This window comes from Neolamprologus multifasciatus, chromosome 10 (genome assembly GCF_963576455.1).
Source record: "Neolamprologus multifasciatus chromosome 10, fNeoMul1.2, whole genome shotgun sequence".
In the NCBI taxonomy this organism is placed as follows: domain Eukaryota; kingdom Metazoa; phylum Chordata; class Actinopteri; order Cichliformes; family Cichlidae; genus Neolamprologus; species Neolamprologus multifasciatus.
The window spans coordinates 8,578,441-8,591,795 of NC_140448.1; the positions used below are offsets into that span (position 1 = coordinate 8,578,441).

At 41.5% G+C, this 13,355-nt stretch overlaps 2 protein-coding genes across 2 annotated transcripts; both read right to left on the reverse strand.

Moving 5' to 3' along the window:
• Positions 1–2,985: 2,985 nt before the first annotated feature.
• LOC146509557 (oligodendrocyte-myelin glycoprotein-like) lies at positions 2,986–8,802 on the reverse strand. Its single transcript, XM_085174195.1, has 2 exons — positions 6,964–8,802; positions 2,986–6,241 (listed from the first exon to the last, which is right to left on the reverse strand). The coding sequence occupies exons 1-2, from the start codon at positions 6,969–6,971 to the stop codon at positions 4,888–4,890; spliced, it is 1,362 nt and encodes a 453-aa protein (XP_085030321.1). The 5' UTR covers positions 6,972–8,802; the 3' UTR covers positions 2,986–4,887.
• Positions 8,803–8,902: 100 nt separating this feature from the next.
• On the reverse strand, positions 8,903–12,265 carry LOC146509558 (uncharacterized). Its single transcript, XM_085174197.1, has 2 exons — positions 11,479–12,265; positions 8,903–10,063 (listed from the first exon to the last, which is right to left on the reverse strand). The coding sequence occupies exon 2, from the start codon at positions 10,053–10,055 to the stop codon at positions 9,306–9,308; it is 750 nt and encodes a 249-aa protein (XP_085030323.1). The 5' UTR covers positions 10,056–10,063; positions 11,479–12,265; the 3' UTR covers positions 8,903–9,305.
• Between the last annotated feature and the right edge of the window lie 1,090 nt (positions 12,266–13,355).

Sequence of the window (13,355 nt, forward strand, 5' to 3'; positions counted from 1 at the left end):
CATTAAAAGTGAGCTCCACGAAAGACAATTTGCATTTTTCTGACCCTAATGGCCCACCCTTTTGCAACTGGGTCTCTTTTTAGGCCGATCAGATTCCAACACAAGAGGATGATGACGACGTCATTTACCTGCTCCACTGGGCTGGGAGATAAGCTCATGCCCCTGCTGCTCCCTGGAATGTTCTGGCTGCTGTTTGTAGAGAGAGAGCTGTGTCTTACAGATGATGACAAATGGCATAAAAGCACCACAAGGAGCAATCCTATTACCTGTACAGTCAGCAGTAGGAAGAGAGGTGTGTGTGTTGGCCTTTTGGAGAAGAGATGGACCATCCCTGATTTCTCAGAAACCCATTGTGAAGCTGTTAACTTACGCTTTACACAGCTGGAACCTGTTTTAAATCAAAGTTAATATTTCTAAATCTGTATGAGATATTTTTAACGGCATTTTCCTTTGCTAACGGACAACACAGGAAGCCTGTGGATGAGTGGACTGATGGACTTCACCCATGTTTAACATTTTTAGAAACCTTGCAGAGCCTGAGAATGGTAACCAAGCCTCTCTGGCTAAGTGTTGCTCTCTGTCCTTCTGGCTCACTCTCTGTTTACTTAACCAGCCTTTTCACTCCTGTTTCCTTTTCGCATTCTTTCTTCTCTAACTGGCTGCCACCATATATTCTCTCAGTTGCCAACCACTTCCTATTCTGCAACCACTGACCTTAACACTGACCTTGCCTTGTCTGTGCCACTGAGATGAGAGAGAGAGATACCATATCCTTTGCTTCCCCCTCACTATGCTGCGAGGTTGAATTTTGCCTGTCTCATCAGTCTTCCGGCTGCTGGAGTACGCCTTGTTATTTCTTCCAGATTCCTACACATTTCGCTTTTCAGCTGATCAGACTGGAAAACATTGCTCTTGGCTCAAAGACATGCTGGGCCTTGGCATACACAGTAGACCCAAGTCGTCAATACAGATTAGGTTTATCAGATAAACTTTATCTGCTGCGTTTGAGCGTCCTTTGGTTGGGTACCAGCCTAATTCTGGGCTACGATTGATACCGCGACTCTAAGGAGATCAAAATTGGCAGCCATTGTTTTTGCCATAAGCAGCCTGCTGCTGGCTTTTCAAGGTGGATGACTCTGTGCATCACTGGTAACAAGCCTTTTTTTCTGTTTGTATTATTTGGTGATTAAACATGGCATTCTGGGTGGAACTTAGAGGTTAAAAGAGAACACTCCAAACAGTCTCCATGTCTGACCGATTCAAAAACTTGCTTGCACATAAAGCTCCCAGTGATCAAATTCTGTCATGGTAGTCTATCTATCTATCTATCTATCTATCTATCTATCTATCTATCTATCTATCTATCTATCTATCTATCTATCTATCTATCTATCTATCTATCTATCTATCTATCTTATATGTGTGTGTGTGTGTGTGTGTGTGTGTGTATTCTTTCTTTCTAAAGGTCCCTGAGAGCAGTCTTTGCCACTTGCAGGCCAGTGAAGGACACAATCCTTCTAAGAATAGTCTCTAACTACGTTTTGGCATAAACATTCATATACGTCGCTTCACCACAAGAGGGCGCTAAGAGCACATGACAATAAGAGCTGATGTCACTTTGACCTGATGCATAATGATAGTTCTGTTGATTGCAAGTTTCCTTTTTTATGTGCGTGTGTGCTTGTGTGTGTGTTTCTTTTCTATAAGCAGTGTGTCTAAAAATCAAATAAACAGCAAGAAATCACCACCACCTACTCCGTGCCTGTGTGACCTCACTTACTTAAAGCACAGACTGTATTCATTTTTCAGTCTGGACTGGGAACAGCTAAAAGGTCCAGCTGCTTTCTCTGAGATTTTTTCTCCTTGAATCTCAGAAAAAGGTGGTTTAGTAACAAGCTAAATAAAAGAAACTGTTAGCTATGTTGGCTTTGTAACTTTCTATAACACAAGAAAATAGAGTTTTCCAGCAACAAAGACAAATGAAGTCAAAACTGTTTTTGTGCACTCACAGTGACTGCTTGCTACGTGATGTATTTCTAAAGCCTTTCTGTGAGGCCCTGTCTGAACCCATTCATATACATATAAAGCTGATATAAACTAATTGTATGGGAACACAAGAGGGCAGTACAATAAAGCACGCTGTGGAGTGAAGTCTCCGAGTGTGGCTGAAAGAATGAAGCGAGCTCACTCAAAACAAGCCTGGGTGGTGAGATGAAGAGGGGAGGCAGGGCAGCAGTAAATGATGCTAGCCTTCTACACCTTGTCAGTTATTAGGAGAAGGCAGAGGAGAAATCTGACATTACTTTGTGAAGTCTACAGAGAAAATAATTGGCTAGAGCAGGCCAGCACACTGGCAGCTAAAGTACCTGGAAGGGATGTTTTAAAGTCCCACAGCTAAAGGGAGCCAGAAAGATTAAAAAAAAAGAAAAAAAAGAAGACATATAAACTCAAAATCAAAAATTCAGCTCACACTACATCCACACTATGGATTTTTGTGTTCCAGCTTTATAAAGCAGGGCTGCAGTGTAAGATGAGTTAATATTTCACACGGGCACAAGTGAAAATAAACTGAAGACAAGAACGAGAGCTCTTTCTGAACCTCGAATCATGCTCTCTGATAATCAGCCCACAAACCACCAGCTTCCTTCTATATTTGGTTTTAAGCGGTAAATACAATAATTTATTTCTGAGCTCTTATATATATATATATATATATATATATATATATATATATATATGGCTGAAGTCATCAATTCAAATGTGTGAAGCCTCCAAAAATAGGTTTATGTGACAATCAATACATGTATGCATAAAATGTATCTTTTTTTTTTTTTTTTTTTTTTTTTAATTTTTTACAAAAAAGCATTTTATTCCCCGATTGCTTATGCCACAAAAATTTTTGGGGACCAGGATGATGACATTTGTAAATGTTATTACTGGTCACAAACTCTTACTTTGAAACTAACAATATAACATTTTTAATCTTTGTGGCATAAAACTTAACAAACAGTAACATAAACTGCATTACATAGTGTTATATAGGCTAGTTTTGGCTGAGCCACATCAAATATCTCTTCTCAGTATTGTATGTGGATTTTTCTGTGACATTAAAAAAGGATGTATACAAGAGAATACAGACTATTTGCCTTTACTTCACCTTGTTTTTAGAAGGTAAGCTATTCAGGTTCTTGGCCTCTCATTGCATCAGGTGTTTATCATTGACTGTGCTGGTGGAAACACAACACCATATTGTCACCTGTTCACGAGGCTCGCGCCTTCGTTTGCCACTCACCACCAGAGAGGAGCTCTTCTTTGTCTGACCCAGATGTTCCCATATGTGAGATTGTCCTCACTTGTCTTGCACCTATTGATAAAGGTCATATGAATCACCTGAACCTCAGGGATAGTGTCTGTTCTACGATGTATTTTCTTTTTTAGTTCACCCCCTTTTCCAAGTAAAGGAAGAAACGCGTTTGGACAGTACCCAGCAGAAAACACTGTGTGTGTGTGTTCTGATTCGTGATTAACTGTGAGACAAGGCAAGTACACTTAAAAACATGAGAATCAAATCCAGCCACTGGAGATGCAGCGTGGCCGCTCACTTCCTTCATTTGCCTATTATGGAGCAAGTGTGTAGAAACAAGCCGAGATTAAGCTCAGCATTAATTTGCCGTTTGTTTGGCCTCTCCCCCTAACACTTAATCACTGAACACTTTAAATTAGAACAACTGTCTTCCAGGGTAGGATAAAGCAAAGAAAAGAAGAGGAGGTGGTGAGTGGTGAAATGAAAACAATTATCAGAAGGTGTAAATAGCCAACATTTTATTTAACATTACAGAAAACACTTTGAAGCAGCACCCAGCAATAAACTAATTCCTGACATTAGTTCTTCTCCAGTTTATCAAAAGCAGATTTGTGTGGTGCTTTTCTCCCTCTGTTGGCAGCCCTAAGGTCTAGATGCAAAAGCGTTACTAAAATTGTAAAAAAAACAAAAAACAAAAAAAAACAACCTGCAGGCTGCTACATCATTGGCGTTTAATGCAGTCGAGATTTGAATATCATGAAAGTGTCTGTGCTTTAATGCTCTGCAGCAAGACACAAGTAAGTTAGCATTCCTGCGATGTTCAGTCAGCATGCAGATAATTTTCATGAGCGTCACTGAATCATGAAGGACACTTAAGTCTGAGATGTGATCAAAATGCAGAAGCAGCGCCCAGCATTTGGACTTTGTTAAACCGTAGTGATGCAACAATGTCCATTTGTCTGCCCTCTGCTCCAAAGAGTCTCTGTTCTCTCCTGTTATGTGCGTGTCCCCAACATTTCGATCACACATCCTGACCCCTGTATGAAACGAGCAGGCCAGACATCAAGGACAGCTACAGTGAGAGCGGAAACAGTTAACAGGATGAAATGTTGCACAAAGTCAAAGCAAAAATACACATCTAGAGTGAAACTGGGGAAACAAATAGGGAAATAATAAAAAAAGTTAAAAAATAAAACATTTAAAACTCTAAATTGGGGACATTAGTGTGTACTGAAGTGCACCTTGGACAGCCTGGAAATAGATTGCTGCCCATGAAGCACCAGGCACTCAGTTACATAACAGACTGGTACCTGGATGTATAGTGCCATCATGTGCTCTGCTAGATTCATTACAATCTTAAAAAGACATTCAAAGCAGGGCTTGTAAAAATGTTAGAAAAGTTGTTTGTTTTTGCACATGTAATTCTAAAATCTCTACACTCAGCTCAAGCCTGTCATTGAAATTAAAGCTGTAAAGCTGGTAATATATGTATGCAAGGTTTGCAGTGCAGCAGCAGTAGTCAGTTTTGTGTCTGTTCTACTTGTTTGTGCTATAAACCGGTGTTGGGCCTTTTCATTCGTCTTTCAATGGACTTGAATCAGAATGAGAGACAGGAGCGCTGAGCTATGAAGGAATGAATCCCAGGAACAGGAAACAAGAGCAGGGCTACTGTTAGGGATACCACCTGGAAAGGATGGATTCTGCCTCCTCACACTTCTGGTGCGAAGGGTGGTTGTCTTCTTTGTTTGGATGGACAGACTATCTGTGGTAAAAAATTGATCTGTGGCAGATGTTGTGTTATCTTCATCGTCCATTTCTGTAAGGAGACTTGTGTCTGTGGTTGAGGTTTCCTTTGTTGCAGAGACATGAAGAGAATCAGAGCTAACACTTGCAGACATGTGATCAACAGTTAGGTGTGTGCCTGTGGTTTTGTGCTTCAGGGTGGCCATGCTGATGCTGGGTGTGGCTGTGAAAGTGTGGTGTTTTGTGTCCCATGTCTCTCTGGGGGCAACAGGAGTGTTCAGCGAAGTAGAAACAGACAGATACCACCAGCCGGTGACACTAGCTTTAGGGGTCATAGAGGTCAGATCCTTGGCGCTGGCAGCCAATGGGGGTAAGTTGTAGGAGGCATAATGCCACCCTCCTGTCCTGCCAGGGCGCACCCCTCCACAGACGGGCTGGGTGTGGCACGGGCAGCCCAGGACACGTGCGGGGGTACGCTGAGTCCAGGAGAGCAAGTAGCTGATGTCGGCGTAAAGGTGGCAAGCCCAAGGATTGTTTCCCAAAGCAATGACTTTGAGCGATGTCATTTTGTCCAAGACTCCAAAAGGCATTGCAGAGAAGCGGTTAGCATGTAGGTAGAAGTAAGTTAGTCTGGGGAGCCGATCTAAAGATCCGGGAAGTACTTTTACTAGCCAGTTGTGGGACAGGTCAATAATCTCCAGGCGTACGGGTAGGTTGGTGGGCAAAGTCCAGAAGTGATTGTGGCTGAGGTTGAGCGTGCACAAACTGGTCAGCGTGTTGTTGATAAAGGTGGCTCTCTCCATTTTGTTGTCGGAGAGATCAAGCAGCTGCAGGTTCCACTGGTAAACCGTGTCATTCTTGTCCAACAACTGAATGCGGTTGGAGGAGGCATAGATCCGCCAGAGGGAACGAGGTAGGTTTGCGGGCAGTCGGCTCAGCCGATTGTGAGACAAATCAAGAACGCGCAGATGGGTGTAAGCGGTAAGTTGGTCATCCAGGCTGTGGAATCGGTTGTGGGACAGGTTAAGGGAGCGCAGGTTGTACTGTAAGTTGTTGGGCAGACTTCTTAGACCCCTCGAGGAGCAGTCTATCTCCCTGTGGCTGCGACTGCAGGAGCACATGGAGGGACACACAGCCAGAACTCGCAACCCAAGCCATAACACGAGCACGAGCTCCAGAAGAAAAAGCTTCCACCTACAAGAAAGACAGCAAACCAGTGTTATTTGTACACAGCATCATTTTCAGAAGGCACACTGAAAGCGAGGCCTGCAGGATGTGAAAATAGTGAACAAAGGACACAAACATTTGCTGCCTGCAGGAGAAGCATTGCAAACTATACAGGCTCGTTCTTTCTCACTTTCTCTCCACAAACATACACACATCTCTCACACATGTGCACAGGTAGCTTAATGTTTCCTGTGCATCACTACATTGTTTGCAGGTACACACATTAACGTCACATACCAAACTGACTCCCCCAATTATGCAGCCATGTCTTTAGAGATTCTGTAGCAGTATCCTTTATATGCAACATTAGGAAAGTGCTTAATTGTGTCCTTTTGTAGAACTGATAAGCGCTTGATCTGAACTCAAGGAGGATATTTCTAATCTATTGAAGAAAATCATCCATCACAAAAGGATGAGAAATCCCTGCTGTCATTTTCCCTGGCATCAGTTTGCGTGTTCAGTCATCAGCGCTTGTCAGTAAAGTCACTCCCATGCTCTCAGAGGAGGAGAACTAGCTCAGTAGATGGGTTTTTATTAATGACTCCACAGAGAGCTCATGCATCAGCCGGTCCAAAGGCAGGCAAAGACACAGTCGCGAGCTGCTTGCTGTTGAAACTGCAGTATCTTTGAGCCGAGGGTGTGGCAGAACGTGTGAGTAAAAAGAGTGATTCAATTTGTTCAGAACTCACCTTCTCATTTTATCATTCCACTCACTTTTCTCTGCTCCTTCTCGCTGTCCAGCCCCCTCTTTCCCCTGTCCTTTTCTGCTTTTGATCCCAGGACCAGCTGGTGTTCTGCTGAAGGTGTTTTTTTTTCACCCTTTTCCGCTCATAGAATTGACCTCTGCCTACTCGACCATTGTTTTTTGTATTTATTTTTGTCAGGCCGCCTCCACTTCTTTGCAGTTTGGTCCTTGGCTGCTCCTTGAAAAGCTGAGAGTTTACTACCGGCTCTTATGGATCTTTTGGGGTTGGCGTGATCACACACTGCAAGCTCTGGATTTACTCAGTGCAGTGGAAGTGAAAGGGGAGGGCTGGGGTGCTAGTGAGTGGGTAAGGTGGGGGTTGAGGGGGTGCATTAGGATGGAGGTAAGGAGAAATGTAGCGGATAATGAAGGGATCTCTGCATAAAAAGGACTACAAAGGAAACCACTTGGTCCCTTCCAAACCTGGCAGCTCTCAAGATTTCCCTCTGTATTTTAAAAACGACAGCTGCTGCTGTGCTCGGATTTCAGCCCTGTTTGTATTTAAATAGGATCGACTGTTATCAGTTATCTCACATAATCTACACCCCCTCTTAAAGCCTCCTTTTGCAAATGTAATGATGTGCTTCAATTGGGTCTTATTTTCCTCGTAAATGTTGGAGGCTGCCACAAAAGAGCACCATGATTTATTGCAGAGCACTCTCCCTCTGCAGCAGCTTCCTACCTGTCATCAGCAATACAGGCAACTCTCCGTTCTGCACTGCATTGCTGTATTGCTACCACAAAATTAGACTTGGTCCAAAGAGACAGTTAATCAGTGTTTCAACTTTTCAAGTGCGACAAATTTGACAAAAATGATTTTTGCACAAAGACAGCTCACATTTCTGACTGCAGAACCCTGGCTGCAGTTAATCGAAATCTTCTTTTTTAAAACTATTGTCTCAGCTCAGTGGTCACCTTAACCGAAAACACATTTCAGCAAAGTGCTTGTTACTTCCTCCCCACCTTTTCTTTTCTGTACTTTCTTTTCTGGGTTTAGCAGCTTGCTGAGATGAGGTTAAGATACATGTATCCTATAACTGGCCCTTACAAGAAGCTTCACGATCACTCCACCTCTGTCTACCACCACCCTTAGCGTGCTATAAAACTGCTTTCAGCTCATGCAGTGTTGCCAAATACTGCAGCAGTAGCAGGAAAGAAAAAAAAAGAACACCCAATAACCCAAATTTGACTTTGTATAACTGCTGCACCATACAAACAGTAAAGAGTTGCTGAAATTATTTACTCATTATTTCATCTATGTACATGCAAATCACCTAGAGCCATGCTTTTATTTCTCTCTTTTACTTTTTATCTCTTCTACTTTTGCATTCAGTGCCAGTGGTATAAATGCACTACCCAGCTCAGCGGAGAACAAACTATTCAGAACTGTTAAAGAAAGGTGCACATTCATCATGACGTCACCTGCAAGTGGATAAACAAAGTTCTGCACATGACAGCGGAAACAACCCCGTATTGGTTTTTTGGAAAAGTTTTCTGCGTGTGTGTGTGTGTGTCTGTGCTTCTATGTATGTCTTTTGTCAGCTCTGGCTGAGGTGAAAGAGAGCATTCTTTTAGAGTTGAGTGGCACTGCCTGGAGGACGCACATTCTCTGCTTGCTAATCAAGCAGACCGCTTACACACACACACACACACACACACACACACACACACACACACACACACACACACACACACACACACACACACACACACACACACACACACACACACACAGAGGAATGCCAGCTCGTTACACAGCTGAAGGGCCAGTGATGACTCTGAATGATGGATCTCTGTTGTGCTGGTTGCGTGATTGTCAAATTAGAGTAAGAGAGGGAAAACACAAACACACAAGGTGAGCTGGGGGGAAAGAAACAAAAAGCTTATTCTAATGTTAAAATATTTTAATTTTCACACACAAGAATTGGAAGCAACATCACTCTGTTGTTTTCCCAGTAAGAAATGGTTGACAAGCTTAGAATACACACAGCTGGTTGATTATCAAATTGAAATCTGTCTGGAGAAAAAAAATACAGTTAAAGGATTTAAAGCCAAAGTGAAATAAGGGCAGCTATACACAAAACTCCACATCACATCCTTTGGCAAAGAAAACAAAATGTTCATATATTTAGCTTCTTATATAAGAAGAGTGATGTATGCTGTATAAGAACACAAATAGGGGGAATTATTTCATGAGCTACTCATGGTATGAAACACACAGTGTAAGATCCATAAAACCAGAGTATTAAGAAGTGGTGGGAATCTTAGGAATGAGATAGGAATCTTCTATTTCTTTTCTGCATCACCTTCCTCTTTCCCCCCAGAGGAGGCTGCTTCTACAGCTTGGCTGGGCTGGGCTTCGGTGGCCGCCTGTGGGTTGGGGGAGGGTGAATCTTCAGCTGCAGTTACAGGTGTAGCTGAAGCCTCCTCACTGTTGGCTGCATCTCCCACCGCCTTCTCCTCTGGTGTTTTCTCATCCTCCTTTACCTTCTCACCGTCTTCCTTGATGGTGCCGTTATTTGTCTCCCCTTGTGCTGGAGTTAGCTCAGCCATTAACATGGTGGTCTCTTTGGCTGCTCTCTCAGAGTCAGGCTTGCTTTTGGCCTTATTCTCAGTCCCCATCCAGTACTCGTTGTTGCTGACAGGTTCGCCATCGGTTCTCAGACGTCTCTTCAACTTGCACACCTTGCACAGCAGTATCAGTGTCAATATCATAAAAAGAACGCAGATTAATAACAGTACGCCAGACAGTATGTACAGATCACGGCATTCAGCTTTGAATTTTTGAAAAACACTATGGGTGGTTGTTGGTGTCTTCACAGTGGTGGTGGTGGTGGTGGTGGTGATGCTGGTAGTGGAGGCAGAGCTGATGGCAGGCTGAGATACACTTTCAGCCGTGCTTATGGAACCAGGGGAGGTTGCTGTTGATAAATTATACGTGGATTGATCGCCATTAGGTCCATTAGGTTGAATCTTTTCGTTAGCATCACTTTGCCCTGCAAACAGCAATACACCCAGGATGAGCAGGCCGTTCATGTTTGTATCTGTGAAGACATGGCAAAGCAACATGGTTTAAAATTCATCTATTGCAGTAATGTCAGAACAGGAACAGGGAAGAGACTAGTACAATTACAAGGGACTTGTGCTGTCCTTTGCATTTTCTAATATTCTATACATCAACTCCAGAACATTTTAGACGTAATTATTACAGTTTTTATTCCTCTAATACATCCTAGTGTATATGACAGCTTTAAAAACGAATCACAGAGCATTGTTGTTTCTCAAGCTGTTCAGGACCATATAGAATAATTTCTCCCATCTTCATCGGCTTTATTGGCTTTATGGCTCTTTATGGCTCTTTATGGCTCTTTATGGCTCTTTATGTAAATGTTGATGCTAACTATTTTAAATTTGAACAACGGCAATCAGAGTACTTCTCTTTTAGCTATCAGCTGCGGTATTAAAGTTTCTGTAATTTCTCAGTGTCTTTGATTTCCAAAAATACCCCCCCCCCCCAAAAAAAAAAAAACAAACAAACAAAAAAATAAATTAAAGGTACAAAAGCACACTAATAATAACAATTATTGCTAATAATTACCTCTTGGTTTTTTTTGCATTTCATAGAAGTCAGTGACAGTGTCATTGTGAGTCTACAGGAGATTTTTTTTTTAATTCCAAAGTGTGGGTCCCAATCAATTGCATAGCGTATTAGTGAGCTGTATTAAAATGGAAGGGATCGTTGTTGTATACTTTTGTCAGGCACCCTGACCATCCCAGCCTTACCCCAACACCTATAATGAGTTTTGTAGTGATCTATGTAAATACAGCTTTCATAAATCAACTACAAATTCATAGTTTTGAACTATATTAAACTCAAACTTCATCACTTCATCCTTACATCTGTGGAGTTGGACAATTTTTTAAAAAAGTGTGCATAATCCTGTTTAATATACACCATCTTATTTGGACTAGTGGTACGCACCATTAACACTGACTAACACTTCAAGATGAAAACTAACACTTTAGATTTGATTTAATCAAATACGACATCCCATTCTGCTTCGTTGAAAACTAATGCTGAAAAAATCACTTTTTTGAAAACTGTTCATTAGGTAATGAGTACATTTTTTTTAAACTATAGGGTTGGATACTCTTAAGTACTCAAAAAGAGTGTGTGAATTTGTGAATCTTTGGAAAATTATTAATTACATGTTTACATATTTAAAAAAAAATTATTTTCTGTATTTCAGTGTCAATTTATATTTGCGAAAACACAATTTTCCTTTTATGCTCCCACCATTAAACAGCTATCAAACCCTCAAACAGTCCATATATGTGTCCAAGGTCCACGTAGACGGGAAGCTTGCTGCTATGCAATCTACCAAGAGCTTCTTCTAACTGAGATCTGCACTCGATTTATAATTAAGCTGCACATTTAAAGATAAAGTTTGCGACTTACATTGATGATGATCTTGATATAGTTCCAAGAAGACTACGGCTCTGTGTGAATACTATAATCACGTATTCAGTATGCTGCAGGTGAAGAGATGTGAATGATGTGGAAAGCTGCAGGGAGATTTGACAGTAATCTAAATCAATGGCACACTCGTCTTTCTGACTTATTCTTACTTCTCCATTTAGGCTATATTAAGAAAAGGAAGTGGTTTTGGTGCTCTGTTCTGTGTTGCTGTTGGTCACGCAGACATCTGTTGGGTGGCATACTATAAAAAGAGGGAGGCGTAAATAATCAGTAAAACCCATTGTTGTCCTACCTAGGACTGCATAATCATCTGCATCTACAGTATTAATAACTGAGAGGGAAACTAACAGCCCCAAAATTCCACCGTGTTTCATCTCAGGATACAATTTGCAAAGCAGCGACACCAGTCGAGCTGCAAACTGTGCTATTTTTTTACACAATTATTTTGAGCAATTCTATTGTTCTTAAAGGCCTTTCACAGAAACTGACGTGTCAGAGATTCATTTTTTTTGAAACCTAAAGCAATAATAATCATGCCTATATCTGTCGTCTTCAATTTCACTTACATATTTTTGTCTGAGCTCTCTCCGACCGCTCACAGAGCACTTTTAATTATAGGCATTGGTAAATGTCATACAACAAACAGCATACAACCTTTCTGACACTTGGTTACCACACACCACATGCAGCGGAAAAGGACAACAGAACAAGCACTTATAGATGACACAAAACATTTATGAAAAACATTATTCCGCATCAGTTCACCAACGGCAAAAAAGAAAAAGAGAGAAAAAAAGAAATTTGCATTAAAAATCGAGTTATTTTATCAACTTCCCCTTTTATTTTCCTCTCTTACTGTATGCTGAGTTTCCCATGTGATTTCTGGCTATTTAGGCAGTCTGCACCTGCACTCATAACTTTCAGCTTTAGAGGGGAACGTTTAATTTGGTAAGATGTTGCAGATAAACTGGATGTTTTCTGCAGGCGGTGAAGTAGAGACGGGAAAGTCTGGACCCCCTGCTGCTTAACCTGCTGTGCTGCAGACAATTTAATCATCACGAGCATGAAAACAACACCAGACTGTAAAAAGTGGTAATAAAAAAAATGACAAAAGCAAAATTAAAGGTATTAAAGGCAACATCACAACCTGTCATGCTGCTATAATCTACCATCTATAGTCCTTTATTTGCTTGGTCCTCAGACTGGCGGTGGCCAAATATTCTGACAAAGAGTATTAATTCTCTTTGAGCCCTAAAAGCTGACTTAATCTAATAAACATGAGAAGGATGATAAGGCTAAATATGTATGAGGGGAACTGAGAACAAAAGGAAAGAGGATGACTTCATCTCAAAACCCCCTCACCTTTCACTGAATGATGGAAAGTCCCCATTTGTTAGTAAGATCATGGTGTGTTTGTTGTAGATGTTTTGCGTGCGTCCAGCTGCCCCACTTTCTTTCCCCCCCCCCTTTTTTTTCTCTTTCAGTACCTTCACTTCTATAAATAACCAGCTTGCTGGCTGTGTTGGTGGACAGCTTCATTAAAGAGAGTCCCAAGGTCATCAATTGATGGTTGACAGTTGTAGTGGTGCACTCAGCAAATGTTAGAATGACCACGAGAAAGCTCTCTCACTATGTCTGTTGTGTTCTCACCTTGCCCTCTGTTTCAAAACCAAATTGTGGCTATGTGTGTGTGAAGGCTTTTTGTGTGATTTCTAGGTTTGATTTGAACATGCCTGGCATAACACATACCACTGGTTGCACATGTAATGGTGGTACATTTTCAGCTTGCTAATTTGGTAACAAAATCAAACAAATGACTAATTGTCATTCTGTAGCTGACCTTGCAGTAATGGAAA